This window comes from Mus caroli, unplaced genomic scaffold (genome assembly GCF_978045245.1).
Source record: "Mus caroli unplaced genomic scaffold, Mus_caroli_1 scaffold_8, whole genome shotgun sequence".
Taxonomy (NCBI): domain Eukaryota; kingdom Metazoa; phylum Chordata; class Mammalia; order Rodentia; family Muridae; genus Mus; species Mus caroli.
Genome location: NW_028227263.1, coordinates 39,492,951 through 39,515,439, shown reverse-complemented (window position 1 = coordinate 39,515,439; position 22,489 = coordinate 39,492,951). Strand labels below are relative to the sequence as shown.

At 37.5% G+C, this 22,489-nt stretch overlaps 2 protein-coding genes and 1 pseudogene across 2 annotated transcripts; 1 reads left to right on the top strand and 2 right to left on the bottom strand.

The window, feature by feature from the left end:
* The first annotated feature begins 189 nt into the window (after positions 1-189).
* On the top strand, positions 190-1,218 carry LOC110298030 (chromobox protein homolog 3 pseudogene; annotated as a pseudogene).
* Positions 1,219-4,513: 3,295 nt separating this feature from the next.
* On the bottom strand, positions 4,514-5,464 carry LOC110299066 (olfactory receptor 6B9). Its single transcript, XM_021168663.1, has one exon. It carries the CDS (start codon positions 5,462-5,464, stop codon positions 4,514-4,516), a length of 951 nt encoding a protein of 316 aa, XP_021024322.1.
* Positions 5,465-19,963: 14,499 nt separating this feature from the next.
* Positions 19,964-20,908, bottom strand: LOC110299010 (olfactory receptor 6B9-like). Its single transcript, XM_021168582.2, has one exon. The coding sequence runs from the start codon at positions 20,906-20,908 to the stop codon at positions 19,964-19,966; it is 945 nt and encodes a 314-aa protein (XP_021024241.1).
* Positions 20,909-22,489: the final 1,581 nt, after the last annotated feature.

Sequence of the window (22,489 nt, the reverse complement as noted above, 5' to 3'; positions counted from 1 at the left end):
TTGCCCAAATCCAGTGGCTTTTGGCCACAGAATAACAAAGAGTTAAGGAAAGGTATAAAATAGCCAAATGTAAACAGCTTTTGCCCCTGCAATCACTGATGCCACCCTCCTGCCTTCCTTGGAGAATTATATGCTGAACTGGACCTCAGCATTGAAAGACCTCCAAAATCTATATTTCTCCTGTAAACCATGTCAGTCCAAGACTTCATGTCCATGTCAGTCCATGCTTCAGCAGAGAAACATGTTGATAATGTTGGTAATGTGGGGCATACTGCCACTGGAGACCAAGTGAAGGTCCTTGACACATGCTAATGCTGGAGACCACGAGGATGTTTGAGGTCCATGCTATTGCCATAAACCATGTAGAAACCCAAGACCAACCCAATCACTGACTGTAAAGCTCCTCTTACAGTGGTATCAATGACTACTGATGCACAGTTGAGAAAGAGGGGCAAAGGAAGTTTCTGTGACAAGCCCTACCTGTACTGCACCCCACCCGCTCAAAAAGTAACAGCCATAAAAGGAAGCCATCAAAGATAACTCTTAAAAATTCTGATAAGGATGTTGAAGTGTAGCTCTCCACAACTGATGGCTTCTGGCAAGGGTGTAGGTGAAGAAGAACTCAGCTTTCCTTAGGGGATTAGTCACTGAGAATTTGACTATGTTCCAGTGAGTAAATGGACAACACAAAATGGACTTGTTTTTTTTTTTTTTTCTTTCTTTCCTTTACTGGACTGCCGTGTATTGAACGGGAAAGGGGAGTATGTTCTGAAGTGGAAGGAGTTCACAGATGCTGAAAATATTTGGGAACAAGAAGAAAATTTAGATTGTCCAGAATTAAGTGAAGTATTTCTTACTTCTCAAAAAGCTGGTAAAGAAAAAGATGGTACAAAAAGGAAATCTTTATCTGACAGTGAATCTGATGATAGCAAATCAAAGAAAAAAAAAGAAATGCTACTGACAAACCAAGGAGCTTAGCCAGAGGTCTTGATCCTGAACAAATAATTGGTGCCACAGACATCAGTGGAGAATTAATTTTTCTCATGAAATGGGACAGGGGAGAATTAATGTTTCTCATGAAATGGAAAGACTCAGATAAGGATGACTTGGTGCTGGCAAAGGAGGTGAATATAAAGTGTCCTCAGATTGTCATCACCTTCTTTGAGGGGAGGCTGACTTGACATTCTTGCATTCTTGTCCCAAGATGAAGCACAATAATTGTTTTTTTTATATATATATATATATATATATATATATATATATATATATATATATATACTGAATCCTTAGTGTTGAATTACTAGTGTGAAAAAATAGAATTTTGTTTTTAAAAAAAATAGAATTTGATAGGCTTAATTTTGAAAGTATTGACAGTAGCTGGGATATTTTGGGGTTTTGTTCTGCATCAAAAGGAACTGATTCATATGAGCAAGTAAGAGCTATCTGTAGTTGCTTCCTTTAACAATAGAATATTTGATACTATGTTGTATTTCCTCAGCTTTGAAGAACAGCTTTTCTTAGATGCTGGGGAGATTTTACACTCATTTCTCAGTCAGAACTTATTTTAAATGGGAATATAGAAGGACCATTCTGGGATGGTTTTGTTTGTATGCAGTGAAGGCATAAAACACATAACTTGTTTGTTTTATCTTAGTTTTACTACTCAAAAGAACTGAAGATGAAAACACAAGTGGATGAGACTCCGTCATTGTGAACATTTTCCTGAAACCATAACCTTTCAAATTAAGCAGATTCTGTAATTTATTGGACAGTTTAAAAACAACCACATCAGAATTGATGAATTATCACATAAACACAGTAGTTTATTTACAGCATGTTGTCCATACCAACTGCCCCTTCAGATAATGGAATTAGAAAGAGTAGTAGTGTGATTTAATAACAAGACTTAGACCAAGGAATTCCTGCACTCTAGAGGCAGATGCAGCTCTGATTTAAGAGGCCAGCTGGTTTATAGAGGCAGGTCCAGGTCAGTCAGTCCATGTAAAGGTTCCTTTTGTGAACTATTCCTTTGGAAAAAGTTAAAATCTGAACTAAAAGGTTATGATTCATGGAATCCATTTGATGTGGAAATAGAATCATGGCTGTACATGATGTTGGCAATTTAAGACCTGCTGACGTAAGTGAGTGAGCAAAATTTTTTATATCAATTAATGACCTACATGCTTTTTATTTACCCTGACTCATTCCTTACTGGTAGGATCAGTCTTTCAGTATTTGGGTTCCGGTCCAATGAGTCAGAAAAGTAACTTTGTAGTATCAGAATGTCATCCAACTGTATATTTACTGTATTGTAAGTAATGGTGAACAGTGGTCAATAAATAGTTTTATATTCCTTTAAAAAATAAAACAAGGCAAAGTTTTTATGTAGTAAAGAAGTCATTCTATATTTGTTAAAATTATGAGTTTCTATATGCCTATCTTAAGGACAAATAAATATAAAAAGAAAATATTAACAAACATGAATGGTAGGTACCAAGCAATAAAGACCAGAAGAATCTAAATACATATAAATGGGAGAGAAGTTGCCATGTTCAAAATAGCTTCTTCACCTGTATAATTTAAAAAACAATCATCATTCATCCCTGACACTTAAAACAAAAAGGTTGGGCTTATAAAGGCAGATAAACAAAGTAGAAACAAATCAAAGAGGAGTAGGCAAAGGGCCTAATTAAAATATATAAAATGTAGTTCCAACATGTTAGATGAATATAGCACACCTGTCATTTTTAAACTCTGGGCAGATCACGTTTCATGAACTTTCTCATTCAGCATTCTTACTGAGTCAAACAGAACCCATTTCTCTCCTATTTTCTTATTACTACATTAAAGCATATACTACTTGGTAGGATCCAACTTCTACCTTTTTAAATCAAACATAAAACAAATAAAAGTTGAATGTTCTGGGAAAACTTGGAAAATTCCTCACATTCAGGACAGGTTGTACATGAGCAAAAGTGCTTAGTCTTTTGTCAATGCCAATGTTGTTTTTATGTTTGTTTGTCTGTTGTTTTTACCTAAAATGAGTTGCTGTAATGAGTAGCAAAGCAATTTCCGACTTTCTACAGTCTGACCTTCCACTATTTCAGCCAAATTTTATGTATTGCAGCTCCAACAAAATGAGGGAAATAAAGCAGCAGAAATTGTGTGTGTGTGTGTGTGTGTGTGTGTGTGTGTGTGTGTGTGTGTGTGTGTGTGATTTCCCTCTGTCATGAGAAGGCAATACAAGCACTACTTCATAGTATTCCTATTACACTAAGAAGGAAATTCTCTCTCATTTTGATAAATTTTAAAGCTAATTAAAATGAGCTATGTTTGTAACACCAAGGGGCCTCTCTTCCCAATGATGGTCGACTAGGCTTGCCCCAGTACAGGGTAAACACCATGGCCAAGAAGTGGAAGGGGGTGGGTAGGGCAGAAGGGGGGAAGGATATAGGGGACTTTCAGGATTCGAAATGTAAATGAAGTAAATACCTAATAAAAAATTGGAAAAAAATGAGCTATGTTTGATTATAAAAGCCAGTCTTCAACCCACATTAATGAATAATAATCTGTTGCAGGAAATACTAAAAAACAAATCAGCCAACTCTTCGCGCTCCTGCTTCTCTCAACTTGCCAACTCCCAGGCAAGGCCGGACCTTGTTCAGCTCTAGTGCCAGCAACAGCGGGCCACAGGGCTTCTGCTGGGTGATGTCAACTCGGCGGTCTCTCTGCCCACCAACTCTCTGGCGCCCCCATTCCTAGTTCCTCTTGCTACCAAGCAAAGCCCTATGTACCCCATGGTCACCCAATTATGCGGTAGAATTCAAACTCTTAAACCTTATAGTTGATCAATCAGATTTATGTATCAAAAAAAAAATCACAATTTACAAGATGCCAATACAATAATTTCTGAACCAATTGATAATGATAAAAGCTTTATCCCAATTATTCTAACCTTATATCATAACTACCTGTGACTGGCTAAAGACATGCTTGCTCACATCTGCCTCCATTTACCTTTCCTTCTTCTCCCCTGAGACGCTCTTTGTCTCTGCAACTCTTAGCTCCACCTCCCTTTTCTCAGTCCAGTCACAGGCCTCCTCTGAACTAATGTAATTAGACAGGGAAAATTCTGAAACAATAATCCCTACCTATTAAAATTTTCACAGAAACCACTCTTTGTGTACTTCTGATGAATCAAAGAGAGAGTCATTCAAAATACAGTGAACTTACCAACAGAACTCTGGAAACAGTTCAGTGATAGATAACTGATTATTCAGAGTATTTCATAGACAATAAAATTGCTGTATAACTATTTTACTAATGTATGTTTCACCTAATGTTTTACAAAAAGTATTTCATTAAGACATGACAGAAAAATAAAGGATTCTCTATAATCTCTGAGTCTATGTCTTTAAATTGTTCTACTGAATCAGTATGTTTACAATCACATAATTTCTTCCAATGAAAGTGCTTTTTGATGCTAAGTCAAATGATGATTGTCTAAGTCACTTTAAGAAATAGACTCTCCCAAGGGCGGTGCTCTACCACCTGCTATGGTTTTTCTGATGGCATCTTTGACTTCCTTGTTCCTCAGGCAGTAGATAATGGGGTTGAGCATGGGAGTGAAGACTGCATAGATGGCTGAGATCAGCTTGTTAGAATTAAATGAAGCAATGGCCCGAGGTCGGACATACATGAAGATCACAGCTGTGTAGAAGATGACCACCACTGTAAGATGAGAAGCACAGGTGGAGAAGGCCTTCCGCTGCCCAGTGGCTGATGGTATTTGCAGGACAGTAGAGACAATGAAGCCATAGGAAAGAACAGTGGCTGAGAGTGGGAATATAAGGATGACGATGGCAAGGGCAAAATCTACTGTCTCAGCCATAGATAAGTTCATACAGGCTAACTTAAGGATGGGTGACACATCACAGAAAAAATGGTTCAAGACATTATTGCCACAGAAGGCAACTTGTGAGATAAAGTACACCTTTACCATGGAGATGGTGAAGCCACTCACCCAGGAACTGATGGTCAGTTGAACACAAAATCCTGTGGTCATCATGACTGGATAGCGAAGAGGCCAACATATGGCTACATAACGATCATAGGCCATGGCAGCTAAAAGTACGCATTCAGTACAGGCAAGGGACATAAAGAAGTAAAGCTGAGTCATACATCCCAAGAAAGAAATGGTATTGGGGCGAAATAGGAATCCAGCCAGCATCTTAGGGACAGTGACAGATATATACCAGGCCTCCAGAAAGGACATAGTACTCAGAAAATAGTACATAGGCTTGTGCAGTGACCCAGTGACCCATACAGTAAGAATGATGACCAGATTTTCCAAAAGCACAAACACATAAGTTATGAAGAAGATGGAGAAAAGCAGAATTTGCAGCCATGGAGCAGTAGGGAAGCCCATGAGGATGAACTCACTGATGTTGGTGATGTTTTCCATCCACAAAGTTGGATCACCAAATGACAAAAGATTGAATGCTAATATCAGAAAATTCAAGAGTAAGATCCATGAGAGTACCAGGGGGCATTAGGCTGAAGATTAGTTTTATTATTATAAAAATCTTACACTTGATTCCTCATTTACCATGAGGCTGATGTGGGAAACAAGAGAGGCCATAAGATGAGTCCAGAAAAATAGAGACCTAAAACAAAGAACACAGCCAAGAATGTTGAAAAATTATGAGGCCATATTTAAGGTTTAGGTCTTTGGATCCGAGTCGGGAGTGGATCTACAGATGGTAGTTGGGGTTAGCACTTTCATGTCAGTGCATTCTTCTGTTTCAGAAGAAACTATGAGACAGGAAATTATGTTACAGGGGAAAGTTCCTAGGATGGTCCATCTGGAATGAGGCAAGTTCAAAATCTGGATGAAATAAAAGTACAGCTACTAGATTAACCTCCACCCTCCATCCCCAATCAGGACAACTAGTGATTCTAGATTGCTGTACATATTTTGAAGACTGTATTAATGCTTCTCTTCCTATGTTTAGAGCAGTGACTTTAATTTGCCTGCTCTTAAAACACTTTTCTTCCTATTGGAATGCCTTGTCTTGTTTGATATAAGGGTTTGTCCTAATCTTATTGTAACATGCTAGGCCATATTGGTTGATATCCCTGGGAGACCTGCTTTTTTCTAAAGAGAAATGGAGAAAGAGTGAATCTGAGAGAGAGGGGAGGTGTGTGTTTTTGTTTGGGGGGCTGGATTTGGAGGAGGGAAGGGAAGAGAAACTTCTGTAGGAATGTAATATATGAAAGAAGAATAAATTTTAAAAAAATAAATGAAAAGAAAAGAAAACTTCATACCTTTTGGATGTCTTATATTAATGCAAATAATAATCATTATGTATACTTATATAGAGAATAGTACATGGATGTGTGTATGATATGTAGTAGATGCCCAAAACTTTTGCTAGCAGCCCTCTATATATTCTGATCCTATACACATATGTACACACACACACGTACACCACACATTTTATAATTTATATAATATATTCAAATTTATACTTTAGACACAGTAAAATATAAATAATCATGGTTTACAATAAACTAGGACAATAATAAAAGTACAGTTTTAAAAGATATATGCAGATGATATTTTTATCTTTTAGTTTCTTTCCCAAAATTTCTTACTATACCATAGGTCTTGACATGTAGTTTTTTTCCCCTCCTTCAGGAAAATTTACCTTTTCACTTGCCAGCATCATTAGTTTTACACCTTTGAGACATTGTGACATAAAACAATGGTCACTTGAACATAAGCACTGCTACAGGAGGGACAATGAGTAGGCTAGGAGTGGGTGATGCAGAATAGGGTGACGATATTGAACACAAGAATGCTTCTTGTGAGAGGAGAATGACATGGGACTTCGCTATGCTGCTTGGAAAACATACAATTTAAACCTGAAGATCATTCACTGTTGTAACTTTCCATTTAATGCTTTAGATTATAGTTGACCATAAATAACTATAATCATGAGGATCAAAATGGTCAATAAAGGGGGAATATAAAATATGAATATACTTACATACAAATGTGTACTTATACCATACCACACATTATTTAATTTCAAGTTAATTTACAAACATAATTTATGCTTTCTGAAAGCATAAGTTAAATGTAAATATTGAAACAAGTACCACTTGATTAATTCCAATTCTTAACTCTAAATATTACTACTTTAGATACAAGTTGAACACAGATTGCATTAAGGAGCTTATTTGAGAAAAGTAGATTCAAGAGGTGAATTCAGAAAGGCCCTAGCTCTTCAGGGGACAATATGGTCTGAGAACACAATTACAATTTGAACAGAAATAGAAGCTGGCATCAAATAAGAAATAAAATTAAGTAAAAAAATATTTTATGGAAGCAGAAATTTACTCAAAAGAAAATACAGAACTCAGGAAATGAGAAATAATATGTAAAATGTTCTAAATATCCATCGATTATTTCTTATTTTCATCATTTTTAAATGACCATAAATTAGTTGGTTATTATATATTAGAATAATGGCTTAGTGAAGTAGAACTCAAATTTGACTTCTTTCTCTACAAGAAGAATTATTCTTTAATTAATTATAATGACATCTCCCAGGAGAATTTTTTTACCCAAGATGTGTAAGAGAGGGAGAAGCACATAGCTTAGCTCTGAACCATTACCAAGCAAGGTAGTAAAGGAATGTTTGCAGCTTGGTGTCCTTACCATGTCTGGTTTTAATGTACTTGAAACACATTATGCACACATGACAGGAGTCTACAGGGAAAGCAGGCCCAATGGCTACAGTCCATCAAGGCAATGAGGAAAGCATTCACCAGTGTAACATATAGGTGGAAAGTAAACTCTATTTCATGACTTATTGCTTTATGGCTTTATAAACCTCAACCATCTAAGCCAATTAACTCACTAGTGGAATTGGCTTACTAGGGGATAGAGAGCATAATTAGTGGTAAAGAGAAACTATCAACTTTTTATTTAAAGGCCTGTCCTCCATTGAATATTAAAAATATAAAGCAGTCATTGGATGTGGGTGGTACACACCTTTAATCTCATTGCTCAGGGAACAGACACAGATCTCTTTGAATTTGAAGCCAGCAGTCTACATAGTGAATCCCAGGTATGCTGGCACTAATTAATAAGACCTAGTCTCATAAAAAGGAAAAAAAATAAAGAAAAGGAAAGGAAAGGAAAGGAAAGGAAAGGAAAGGAAAGGAAAGGAAAGGAAAGGAAAGGAAAGGAAAGGAAAGGAAAGGAAAGGAAAGGAAAGGAAAGGAAAGGAAAGGAAAGGAAACATAAAGATGGAAAAGGGGTCAGATTCCTCTGTTTGAGAACTTGAAAGGAGCTAAACAACAAATATTATAGCCAGGTATCCCACTGTAGGAGGGATCCAACATTCTATCTAATAAACAGGATTTTTTTATTTAAACCTGGATAGCTGAGCCCAGATAAGGAAAAAAAGTGTGCAAGTGAATAAATGGTACTATGATCATTCAGTGAAGTTTAAACCACACACCAATAGGAAGATTGATACAGAATTACTGCAAGTTTGAATCCAGGCTGGTGAGGTCCAAACTGCCAGGGCTGTACAATAAGACCCTTCTCGAAAGAAAACAAGCAAACAAACAAACAAACAAACAAAAAAGATGATGCAGCTTTATAACTGATCTACAGTACATTTCAGGAAACTAATCATCTGTCCCATCTCTTTTGTATATTAAATTCATTAGTTTACCAGTGTTTACTGAGAACCTACTATGGGGCAAGCACCATCTTGGACATTTAAGTGGCTCAGTTAGCAAGGTAGAGAAATCAGGTAAAGTACCCTTCCTTCCGTGATTACAGTGTAAGGAAAAAAAACAGGCAATAAAGAGTGAATACACCAAGTATAAAAATGTAGAAATGGAAAAGTTCTTAGGATAAATTTAACAAAACTAGAAGAGGAGTGCAGCCAGTGCCAATAAGTTATTTTAATCATAATGATAAGGACAGATCTCATTAAACACATAAAAAACAGGAAAGTATTAGGTACCTGGCATCCCAATGGAAGAGGATTTTAGACAGAAAATGTCATTTTAAAAACCTCAGAGAGAATGAAGGATGCCAAGGAATCTAGTATGGTGGGAAGGAGCAGAGTGAATAGAGGAAGAAATGAATTCATAGCAATAAAGTGTGAGAGACCTGGCCATGAGCAGATCACTGTGTTCCTTCTAATGGGTGGTACACATTTGCTATTTACTGAACTACTTTAGGGACATTTTGAGCAGTTGAGATAGTTAATTCATGGACTTAGGCACGTGGCTTACTGAGCATTTGCCTAGCATATGTAAGACTTCAAGAAAATCTTTTCCTGCACACTTGGATCAATGGTACCTCCCTAAAAGTAATCATGCTGTTTTTAATGACCACATTTCTGTGTCTGCTTTAGGACACAGGATATCAACTAACCCCATTTGATTTCCTTTTCTTCTACTGCTCCCTTTCAATGACTACTACCTTTCCAGAAACATCCAAGTCTTTCCTATCTTAAGTTGTCAATTTTTAACAAAAATAGCTGTCCGTACCTGTAACCATAGCACTCAGCAAATAAGGCAGAGACACCATGAATCCAATGCCAGCACGGAAATAAATGAAACAAGGTATTTTCCAATTGTTGAACCCACCTCTTACTTTATCCTGCTTTGTATTTAGCTCTGTAATTGGAAGCAGTTGAGAACCACCAAACATTGCAGTTACTTAGCAAAGAGACTAGAAGAAGAAAGAGCCATCTGTAATAAGAATAGATCATATTAGAATACCAAATACTGGGAGAGTCCAAGGTAACAGTTGATTGTTCTTGTCTAGGGAGCTCAGAGAGCCTTCACTTGGAAGACACAGTTTGGACTGCATGAAGAATTGCAGAGTTTTGAAAGGTAGATAACTACTGGGAAAGAAAACCAAAACTGTAAATGTATAGATTGAAGAAGTGTAAGTAAATGATAGAGTTGGACTTTGATTGGCAATAATTGGAGCAGAAAGGAAGGAAGTGAACAAGGATTGAATGTGAGGTTATGTAGAATTAGCCCTCTGTACACTTTCTCATGAAACCTATTAATTTTCTCACTTATAACAACAGATTTATGGATACCTGTTGTCACACTGACCACATATAGGAAAAAGGGTTGAGTCTCAGTGACAAAATTTCTAGTATTGACCTGTGCTTCCATTATTGTTGAGTTATCTGTTTATCTTAAAACCATTGTAGGACTGTATAGCTTCAAGCATCACCTAGATCTGTGCCCACAGTCCATCCCTCTGGGTAGATGACCAAGGACCACATGAGGCTACTCCTCTACATTTTTACCTTGTTGAACATTCACCAAGTTTTATACCTTGCATTTGTGATCTTCATTCTTCATGGCAGTTTTTTGTCACTCCAAGATCATGTAATCTATAGTGATAACAGCAACAATGATAATTTACTGTGCCTATCACATGGCAAAATATGTACCATTCCTTTTCTAGACATCATATCACTTAATTCTCACCATGCCATAATAAACTAGATATTACTGGTTCCCCATTATAGGTAATGAAGTAGCTAATGTGACTGAATTCACTCACACAGGCTAATAGTTCCAGAGATGGAGTTATAATGATAGACTGTCGTTCTTTCACTGTATAACAATAGTATTTCTTCAAACATTCCCCCTTTTCCATGTTCCTCGTCCACGCCTCAGATAATTTGTACCAATGGCCATTCTCTTCTGTTCTGATCACTAATGCTTAGCTTTGTGATAAGTCTGAAGTTCTCAAATTCTAAAATTGTTTGTCATGAGAAACTTCCAAGTTTAGAAAACATTTAAGAACTCCTAACATTTATGATTCTCTTTTTTAAATACCATCTGAGTCAGCCTGATCTTCCTTCCAAAGAACAAAGACCTCTGCTCCAGCCATGGACTAGCTATGACCATCTACTTCATAACTCAGAAAAGTATCTGTTAGGATTGGAATGTTGGCTCAGAGAAAAACAGTGGCTCACCTGCTAAGTCAGAAAAAGAAAAATAAACAACTGATGTAGCTGACCCAGTACATGCTCCAAGTAAGAAGTAGGTTTTCTGAAGAAGGGAGAAATAGTGAGATGAGACTAGAGAAATACTACATAGAAAGGAATTTTGTTTACCCTAGGTGGAAGGCAGGATTAAAAGGAAAAGCTAAGATGCAAATCTGAGTAGAATACAGAGTTATGTTCAGAAAATGTTCTGGCCTATACAAATGCTGGCAGAATATCTACTAATTATTTGAGACAATACTAAATACCATTTCTATATGCAGTTTGAGTGACCTTGCTTAAATATAAATATGTACATTAAACCCATCTATTTCTTCCTGTAGTCCTAAAACTGCTGAGTGTCTCCCTGGCACCCAGTCCCATATTCCTGTAAATCCTACTGTTCTTTCTTTGCTAGCTCCTCATCACAAGCTTGAGCAACTTTGACGAGTGTGACGATCTTCCTTACGGGACTCTTCACAATAATACAGTCACAGATACTTTTCCTGTGGCTGGAAATTCTTTCCTACTCAGGACTCTAGGAAAGCTCCTGTTCAAATATTATTCTGTCAAACCAACCCTGGCCATCTACTTTCCTCCCCACACCCTTCCTATCCTCCAGACATCTTCATCAAAACCTCTGACTTTATAACATTTTGCACCTTCCAGCATTGCATGGTAACATTCTGCTTTGCTTACCTGTCCTTATTAGATTTATGAACACCTTGAAAACACCAGTTTTATCTCAGTTTTGACTTACTTTACCATCTCGATTATCTATTGAAATCCCTGGGTTGTGTTTGACCCCTGATAAGCAAATTAGTTGTGAGATGCAATTAGACTAGATATCTCACCAACCCACATCTCATTGATTCCTTTCTTTGATGCCCTGGTGGAGCAAGTCATCTAACCTCAGTCCGGCTTAGAAACCTTGATTTGGTTTTCCACTTACCAGACTGATGGGCAGGTGTCTTTGAGAACAAAAACCTTGCCACATATGAATCTTTGTCTTTGCATCTGAAAGGGGTTTAAAACAAAAGGTGATAAAAGAGAAAAGAAATAAAGCAGCAGTTCTAGAATAGCCTGTTCTTAATCCTGGAAAGTTGCCTCCCAGTGAAGCCCAAGAGTTCTACAGCTTTTATTTTTTTCCACTAAAAAAAGACTACAGAGTCCAAAGCCCAAAAAAAAATAGTACCTTATTCTGTTTGTGTTCAAGAAAATGAAACATTACATCAATTTGCATATATGAGAAAGACTGAAATCCAAAGTATGTTCTTACTGTTGGGCTTGCCTGATACTCCTAGAGGCCAGGATAGAAGAGGTTTTTCTATTGTGTTTTTTCTCCATCACTGTTCATTGCCTTTCTCAGTCTTCTCTCACTCTTTCTCTTACTTTTGCTCCTGACCTATTTCTCTTCCAACAATCCCTAGTCTCCCTAGTTGCTTTGTGTGTTGACTCCTCCTACTGTCTCACCTACGTAGACCTGGATAGGTCCCAAGCCTTCATTTTTCCTTCCTCTCTGTGATAAAGTCACTATGTCTCCTTAATGTATTAATATTATTTGAAATAGGATGCAGATAAGGGGATTAAAGGCCACACAAAAGTATTTTATAGCATTTTTGATGCATAGTACACTCCAGGGAGAAATAAAACTTTATGCCTACTCCATTTTGCTAAGCATTAAAAATAAGTTATTTCACTCAGAGCAAGGGAAGTAAGCATTGGAGAGGAAGCAAATTTGACAGTTCTGTCTTCTTTGTGGCATGGTGTTGACCTTCTCATCTTTTTAAAAAATTATCTTGGCTCTTCTTTTTGAAAGTATGGTCACATGAATATGCATTCTTAGACATCTAAGAGGAAAGCAAAAAGGAATTCAGAGCAAAGGACAGTAGGAGAGAGGACAGAGCACACAGAGAGCAAATAGCTTACCATAGTTTTCATTCTAACTGTTTTTACAAATTTCACTCTCTCCTCTAACTTAATCTTTCCATCTCTCCTGTTATTTTCATAATGCTAAAAACTAGGCAGGCAGCTATGATTAGACTTCAGATCAAGTAAAAAGAACAAGAAAAATGTTTAGTTTTCAGAGTCTGAAAATTAGGACACTGAAATGGAAAATACACTAGTATATTAGATGTGATCCAGACCTTGTTAGAAATAATACAGACATGGTCATAAATTGTCAAGTCGAGGACACAGATCCTCAAAAATGTGTAACAAGGAAAGATCTCCCATGCTCATGGATTGGTAGAGCTAATATAGTAAAAATGACCATCTTGCTGAAAGCAATCTATAGACTCAATGTAATCCCCATCAAAATTCCAAAACAATTCTTCACGGAGTTAGAAAGGGCAATTTGAAAATTCACTTGGAGTAACAAAAATCCCAGGATATCAAAAACTCTTCTCAACAATAAAAGAACTTCTTGGGGAATAACCATCCCTGACCACAATATATACTACAGAGCAATTGTGATAAAAACTGCATAGTATTGGTAGGTATAGTGGCAGTCAGGTATCTCAATAGAATAGAATAGAAGATCCAGAAATGAACCCACATACCTATGGTGACTTGATCTTTGACAAAGGAGCTAAAACAATCCAGTGGGAAAAAGACAGTATTTTCAACAAATGGAATTTGCTCAACTGGTGGTTAGCATGTAGAAGAACTCAAATTAATCAATTCTTATCTCCTTGTACAAAGCTGAAGTCCAAGTGGATCAAGGACCTTCACATAAAACCAAATACACTGAAACTAATAGGAATGAAAGTGGTGAAGAACCTCGAGAACATGGACACAGGAGAAATTTTCCTGAACAGAAGAACACCAACAGCTTATATTCTAAGATCAAGAATTGATTAATGGGACCTCATAAAATTACAAAGCTTCTCTAAGACAAAGGACACTGTCAATAAGACAAAAAGGCAACCAACAGATTTGAAAAAGATCTTTACCAATCCTACATCCTGTAGAGGGCTAATATCCAATATATACAAAGAACTCAAGAAGTTAGACTCCAGAGAACCAAATAACCCTATTAAAAATGGGGTACAGAGCTAAACAGAGAATTTTCAACTAAGGAATACTGAATGGCCGAGAAGCACCTAAAGAAATGTTCAACATCCTTAATCATCAGGGAAATGCAAACCAAAACAATCCTGAGACTCTACCTCACACCAGTTAGAAGGGCTAAAATCAAAAACTCAGGTGACAGCAGATGCTGGTGAGGATGTGGAGAAAGAGGGACACTCCTCCATTGCTGGTGGGATTGCAAGCTTGTACAACCACTCTGGAAATCAGTCTGGCGGTTCCTCAGAAAATTGGACATAGTACTACCTGAGGACTCAGCTATACCACTCCTGGGCATATACCCAGAAAATGCTCCAACATGAAATAAGGACACATGCTCCCCTATGTTCATAGTAGCCTTATTTATAATAGCCAGAAGCTAGAAGGAACCCAGATGTCCCTCAACAGGAAAAAATGGATACAGAAAATAGGGTACATTTACACAATGGAGTACTACTCAGCTATTAAAAACAATGAGTTCTTGAAATTCTTAGGCAAATGGATGGATCTGGAGAATATCATCCTGAGTGAGGTAACCCAATCTTCAAAGAACACACATGGTGTGCACTCACTGATAAGTGGATCTTAACCCAAAAGCTCAGAATACCCAAGATACAATTCACAGACCACATGAAGCTCAAGAAGAAGGAAGACCAAAGTCCTACTGTCCTTCTTAGAAGAGGGGGAGGTGGATCAAAATACCCATGAGAGGAGATACAGAGACAAAGTATGGAACAGAGACTGAAGAAAAGGCCACTTAGAGACTGCCCCACCTGGGGATCTATCCCATATACAATCACCAAATCCAGACACTATTACGGACACCAAGAGCTTGATGAAAGGAGCCTGATATAGCTGTCTTCTGAGAGGCTCTACCAGTGCCTGACAAACACAGAAGTGGATGTGCACAGCCAACCAATAGACTGAGCACAGAGTCCCCAATGGAGGAGCTAGATAAAGGCCCCAAGGAGCTAAAGGGTTTTGCAGCCCCTTAGGAGGAACAACAATATGAACCATCCAGTAACCCCAGAGCTCCCCCGGACTAAACCACCAGCCAAAGAGTACACATGGCTCCAGACATATATGTAGCAGAGGATGTCCTTGTTGGACATCAATGGTAGGAGAGGCCCGTGGTCCTGCAAAGGCTCGATGCCCCAGTGTAGGGGAATGCTAGGATAGGGAAACAGGGGTTAGTGGGTTGGTGAGCAGAGGGTAGGAGGGAATGAGATGGGAGGGTTTTAGAGGGGAAATGAGGAAGGGGGATAACATTTGAAATGTAAATAAAGAAAATATCTAATAAAAAATAAAATGTGGAAAAAAAATGTAACAAAATGTGTCTTGGCCTACAACCTTATTTCTGCGTATACCTCTCTTTGAAAACAGCAAGTTAAATGGGGAAAGCTGAACATTATTACATATGACTTTGTTATTTTCTTCTCACTCTGCTAAATGTTATTCTATTAGATAAGACAGAAAAATTAGCTAATAAAAAGTTTGGTGCAGTCTTTACAACACTCATGTAAACACATTTGGCACTAACGCTATAAAAGCAAAGATGTAAATTTGTTTTCATAAAAGTATAAATAGCATATCCGTTTATTCATTCAATCAAAAGACTTTATTTTATAGCAAACAAAAAATTCAACAAAAATTACTACTGTAACAAGTTGTTTTATTCTTCTTAAATGGAGTATATAATGATATTGTTCTACTGTGTACTAAGAGCTGATTTAACATCTTTCTTAGGTTTAGTTCAGCTATTAATAAGAAAAACTGACACTCTAGGATATTCCAGAGATTTCTGAGAACTTTTGAAGTATTATAGTGTATGGTTTATTTACCATAACATTCTTCAGATATTGAGATGACTAATATTGTCTCTGAAAGATATGAACCTTCCAATAAAAAGGTCATAAGAATACCATGGCTCCATCATAGAAACCATTTATAAGCAACTGAGACAAACGGGCCTGGTGAAATGGATCAGCAGTTAAGAACATTTGCTGCTCTTCCAGAAGTCCTGAGTTCAATTTCCAGCAACCACATGGTGACTCCTGACCATCTATAGAGAGATCTTGTGCCCTCTTCTGGCATGTAGGTGTACATGCAGACTGAGCACTCTTAACATTTAAAAAAATTAGATAGATAGATAGATAGATAGATAGATAGATAGATGATAGATAGATAGATAGATAGATAGATAGATAGATAGATAGATGATAGATAGATAGATAGATAGATAGATAGATAGATAGATAGATAGGTAGATAGATAGATGATAGATCGGTGGGTGGGCAGATGGATGATGGATGGACAGATGGACAGATGGACAGACAGATCAATGATAGAAAAATTGAGGCAAATATTGGTTATTCATATGCCGTATTCACAGCAAAATCTTCAGATCTGCATTATCTAATTTAATCCTTTAAAAGGTTATTATTCTTTTCAGTTTTATGAGTAAAAAAACACAGATACAAAACAAATATTTTCTTTTGTGTCTGCATTATCAGTATTGAAATAGCAGCATCCACTCTGATTCAATTAAGGAAAGGGAGTATTTAGTATTTATAGGAGTCCCATGAAGACCAGAGTACAATTTTGGGGTTGAATGTCAGAGATAGATTTCAACTCTAGAACTCTTCTTTATTATTATTATTATTATTGGTTATTTTATTTATTTACATTTCAAATGTTATCCCCCTTACAAGTTTCCCCTCCACAAGCTCCCTATCCCTTCCTCCTTCCCCCTGCCTCTATGAGGGTGCTCCCCCACCTGCCCACCCACTCCTACCTCAGTGGCCTAGCATTCCTCTATCCTGGGTATTCAAGCCTCCACAGGACCAAGGGGCTCCCGCCCAGTGATTCCAGATAAGGCAATTCTCTGCTACACATCCAGCTGGATCCATGGGTCCCCTCTTCCCTCTCCCTCCCCCCCCTCGTGTACTCTTTGGTTGGTGGTTTAGTCCCTGGAAGCTTTGGGGGTTCTGGTTGGTTGATATTGTTGTTCTTCCTATGAGGTTGCAAACCCCTTCAGCTCCTACAGTCCTTGCCCTAACTTCCCCATTGGGAACATGCTCAGTCCAATGTTTGACTGTGTACATCCACATCTGTATTGGTCTGGCTCTGGCAGAGCCCCTCAGGGGACAACTATACCAGGTTCCTGTCAGTAAGCACTTCTTGGCATCAGCAATAGTGTCTGTGTTTGGTGTCAGCAGATGGGATGGATTCCTATGTGGAGCAGCCTCTGGATGGCGTTTCCTTCAGTTTCTGCTTTACTCTTTGTCCCTGCATTTCCTTTAGACAGGAGGCATTATGGATTAATATTTTTGAGGTGGGTGAGTGGCCCCATCTCTCAACTGGAGGCTGTGCCTATCCCGTGGATATGGTCTCTACAGATTCTATCTCCCCTTTGTTGATTATTTCAGCTGTAGTCTTCCCTGTTGGGTCCTGGTAATCTCTTGGGTCCCTGGCATCTTGGACTTTCTAGTGGCTACCCTCCCATCATCCACCCACACACACACACACACACTGCTACACACCTACTTTCAAATTCCTGACCCTCTCTCTGTACTTCTCCCCCATCTCCTATATCTGAACTGGCTCCCATTTTTCTCCCTCCTCTCTCTCTCTCTCTCTCTCTCTCTCTCTCTCTCTCTCTCTCTCTCTCTCTCTCTCTCCCTCTCCCTCTCTCTCTCTCTCTCTCTCTCTCTCTCTCTCTCTCTCTCTCTCTCTCTCTCTCTCTCTCTCTACTTCCCAGAGATTATTCTCTTCCCCCTACTGAGTAGGACTGTAACATCTACACTTTGGTGTGGTCTTCTTTCTTCTTTGGTTTTATATGGTCTGTGTGTTGTACCATGGGTATTCTGAGCTTCTTTTTGGCTAATATCCACTTATCAGTGAGTAGAATACTATAATTGAAATACTGTTACACCAAATGGAAGTTAAGCAAAAGCAATACGAATTTCTTCTTGATAGATATGGTGGTGTTAATCACTAAAGTCTGAGAACTAGGAGGGAAAAAAGAACAACCTCGTGAAACTCCCAAGGAGCTGATTCCTAAAAATATATTTGAAGCATTCAATTTATCTTGGACTTTATTAAATATCTTAGAAGAATGTATACCTTAGAAAAAGCAGTAGAAGAAAATAACGTAGAAGCATCATGATGTTTTCTACATATTCATTCTACATACTCATTCTCTTTTAAACTTTATGCCAATTTTGAACGTAGATATTATAATACACATTTTATAGGCAAGGAAACTGAAATCCTAATGACCTCTGAAGGTCACATAGCTAACAATATGAAATATCAAAGATTGTGTATATGCATGAATATAATAGGCACATGTATGTGCAAATATACACTTGTAGAAGCCAGTGGACATCTCAAATTCCATCTCTCAAGAAATTGTTTACTTTTTTCCCGTTTTTTTGAGACAAAGTCTTTCATTTTTACCTAGGCCTTACCAGTTTTATGAGGCCAGCTGACCAGAAAGCTCTAAGAATTGATCTGTCTGCCTCCCTACCACATGAATAATAAGCATGTCTCACTGTACCTAGTTTTTTACATGGGCACTGGAAATCAAATTTGGGTCCTCATATTTGTGTACCCAGTACTTTAACAACTATGGAATCTGAAGTCCCAGAGTCTTAAGCTAAATATTGACCTAGAATGTTCATCCATTCTGCCAATATTTTCCCACTTACTCCATTCCCAATGGAGTAATTTAATATACATTTCATACTAAAATATAGTGAAAGTCAGTGATTGAATTAGAAGCACTTGGAGCAATATATTTAGAAAGTTATTCCACAAACTTAAACTAAAGTGTGTTTACTCTGATAAGAGAAAACAACCCAGACAACCATGGCAAGCATTGTAAAAATGAAGGAGTTGCTTTCAGCTCTAAAGGGGCTTGTACTATGGCAGAGAGTCAAACACAAACTGACTGCTGAGAATCTGTCATGTATGATGAAAAGGTGTCACAGACAAGGCTGATAGTCAGCTCAATTTGCTCCTGTTTCATTGAATCAATAACTACTCTTCATTTGATAGAAATTTGAGGAATATCACTTTTAAATATGAAACAATTTAGTTCACCTGTACAGAGAGAAATGAGTTGTAATATTTGAAAAACAGAGATAAGCATAGAAAATAAAATTATAAATATTATTATTTTAGTCAATGGTACTCATCATCAAGAACACAATATAGTTATAAACACTACAAAAAAATAACAGCACTGTTACCAGTTATCACCACATCTCTCTGTGTATACTGATCACTAAATTGTGTTTTCCCTACTAGAAATTAGTTTGATGGCTAATATTCTCCAGAGTTGTTATCACAGATCAGAGATGCAGAGAGAACCTGATAGAATGCATTTTTAAGCTAGATTTCCTGGGCTCAGACAAAGGCTTTGAAGGTAATTTAGCTTCAACCGTGGACAATTTATTTAACTTCATCATATTTCATTTTCTCAATTCACAATGTCAGCCAGCTGCCCATAAAGTGCTGATAGAATCAAATAGTTTATTTTGATCAAAATACTAAGAATAGTTTCTAAATGATATATGTCTACTAATACCACATCATTTCAGGATGCTATAACTATTCAGAGTTGTTAATAACTGCTTGTTGATTCAAGTAATAAAGTCCTTTCATCCACTATTTAGTTGTTTATTATTATTTTATTTATTTATTTATTTATTTATTTATTGTTTTTACCTATACTATGATTACTTTAAAAATCCAAGTTCGTGAAGTGAAACTATTAATAAAATGATCACAGTAATTCTCATAAATTAGATGGGCAATGTCTTTTTCTTGGGGCAAAGGGATCAGCAGAGCAGGAAGCACTGGCCACCTCTCAGAGTCTTCTTGATTGCATCCTTGACTTCCTGGTTCCTTAGGCAGTAGATGAAAGGATTTAGCATGGGTGTGAGGACAGCATACACAGCTGAAATGAGTTTATTGGAATTAAAAGATGCAATAGCCCTGGGTCGGACGTACATGAAAATCATGGCTGTGTAATAAATTATGACCACAGTGAGATGAGAGGCACAGGTAGAGAAGGCCTTCTTTCTTCCCTGGGTGGAGGGTATGCGCAGAATGGTAGACACTATGTAGACATAGGAGAGGACAGTGGTGATAAGAGGGAAGACAAGAATAACAATAGCCAAAGCAAAGTCTACTAGCTCAGCTGTGGACATATCTTTGCATGCCAATTTGAGGATTGGTGAGATATCACAGAAGAAGTGGTTCATGACATTGGAGCCACAGAAAGCAACGTGTGAAATGAAATAGACTTTGACAACAGAGACCATGAAACCACTAAAATAGGAAAGGGCCATTAGCTGCATGCAGTAAACTGTGGTCATGATGACTGGATATCGAAGAGGGTGGCAGATGGCCACATAGCGGTCATAGGCCATAGCTGCCAGGAGCACACACTCTGTGCAGGCAAGTGAGATAAAGAAGTAGAGCTGAGTCATACAGCCTGTGAAGGAGATGTGCCGTCTCTGCAGGAGGAATCCATCTAGCATCTTGGGGACTGTGACAGAGACATACCAGATCTCTAAAAAGGACATACTACTTAAGAAATAGTACATGGGCTTGTGGAGGGAGCCAGTGGACCAGACGGTGAATATAATTACAAGATTTTCTGCTATAATCAACATATAGACTACAAGAAAAATGAAGAATAGGAGGACCTGTAGCCAAGGGGCTGTAGGGAAGCCCACCAGGATAAACTCACTGACCAGAGTAATGTTCATATCCAGCATGACCAAAGGCACTGGGAGATATTGAAATCTTCTGTGGCACCACAAATAAGGGCAATGTCTATGGCATCAGACCAAAAATAAAAAGAGTTAGTAATTCACTCTTCTTGTGAATAAGATTCATAATATAATTTATATAAATAAGTTATATAATGTGATAAAACAATTTCTGTATAAATATGGAAATTGCTTTTTATAAAAGCAATGGAAATATGGAATTGTTTTTATAAAAGCTTTCCAGAATCACAAGTTCACTTTTGCCACTGCCCATACGCCAACCCACCATGGTGAAGTCACCAGAATCATGCCTGCCTTTGGTTTCCCATACATTTAAGTGTGACTAGGATCATATAGTTTATATACCAGCCTGGCCCAGTAAGTATAGTTCTCACCCCTCATCAGAGAAGTTTCTTTCTCAGTAGGCAGAAACTATTACAGAGATCCACAATTGTTCAAAGTGCAGCAAGTAAGTGACTGTGTAGTACTCAACTGTAATTCATACATCTGTGATGCAACCTCTAAACCTAAATCACAGGAAACATCACAGATGGGGAAAGAAAGACAGTAAAAGCCAGATGGTGAAGTCATCAGCTGCTAGCGTCTTCTAGAAGTGACTGGAAATTTATACCCATAAAATTTCAATTAATGTGGTTTCCTAAACAAGACCAGTTAATATACCAATAAGGATGAGGAAAATTTCACAAGACCCCATTCCTACATAAAGGTGTGAGGACATCAATGGATGCTGAGAGATGGAAACTATTTTCTCCATGTATGAGCCTATTGATAAGTTATCAAATCCCAAGTGGTCAGCCCTAAACACTCGCACTTACATGCCACACTAAATGGACTCATCGGGTTTTGTGGATGGGAATAATGAGCTATGGAAATTATGCACATAAAGTTCTCATGTATGAAATTCTCAAAATGGAAAATAATAAAATCTAAGCTGTCCCTGCCTATATTTTTCACTCTTTAAATACTATCAGCAATGTGAAGAACAAGGTCACATATGTGTTTCCTAGTAAATTGCAGCTCATTTCATATAAGCTGGAACATTTATTTTCTTTGGAAGGTTATGCTTTTGACTCCAAAAATGTTCTAGCAGACTCATGTCTCTAGTATGTTAAGTGTGGCTGACTCAAAACCTCTGATTCTGCAGCCATATATTATAAAAAGCTTTGCCTTTCAAGAACATTTGAAAATAATCAGAAGGAGCCTACTTTTGATGGCTTAATTTGTTAGTGTTCACCATTTTGGAGAAATGTTTGAAGAGATCAGAATTAGGGAATATTGTTTGTACAAAATAAAATAAAATAAAATAAAATCTACCATAATACTATTATCTATAAACAGTGGTTGAAAACATTTATTAGAGAAGATAGACTCATTTGCCCCTCCAAGTTGATTCTATTTCTGTTTAACTAGGAAATTACTGAACAAACATGTATTCATTCTTGAACTAAAATGATGGAGATTATCATTCAATCAGAAAATCCTCCAAATATTTAGTTTTGGGTGAATATCTTAGCTATAGTACTTTGACACACAACATTGTCTTCAAATGAAGTCTATGGAAAATCG

Bases quoted from the DNA above. Each gene is read 5' to 3' on its own strand.
- LOC110299010 (XM_021168582.2), bottom strand. From the start codon at position 20,908: ATGCTGGATATGAACATTACTCTGGTCAGTGAGTTTATCCTGGTGGGC.
- LOC110299066 (XM_021168663.1), bottom strand. From the start codon at position 5,464: ATGGAAAACATCACCAACATCAGTGAGTTCATCCTCATGGGCTTCCCT.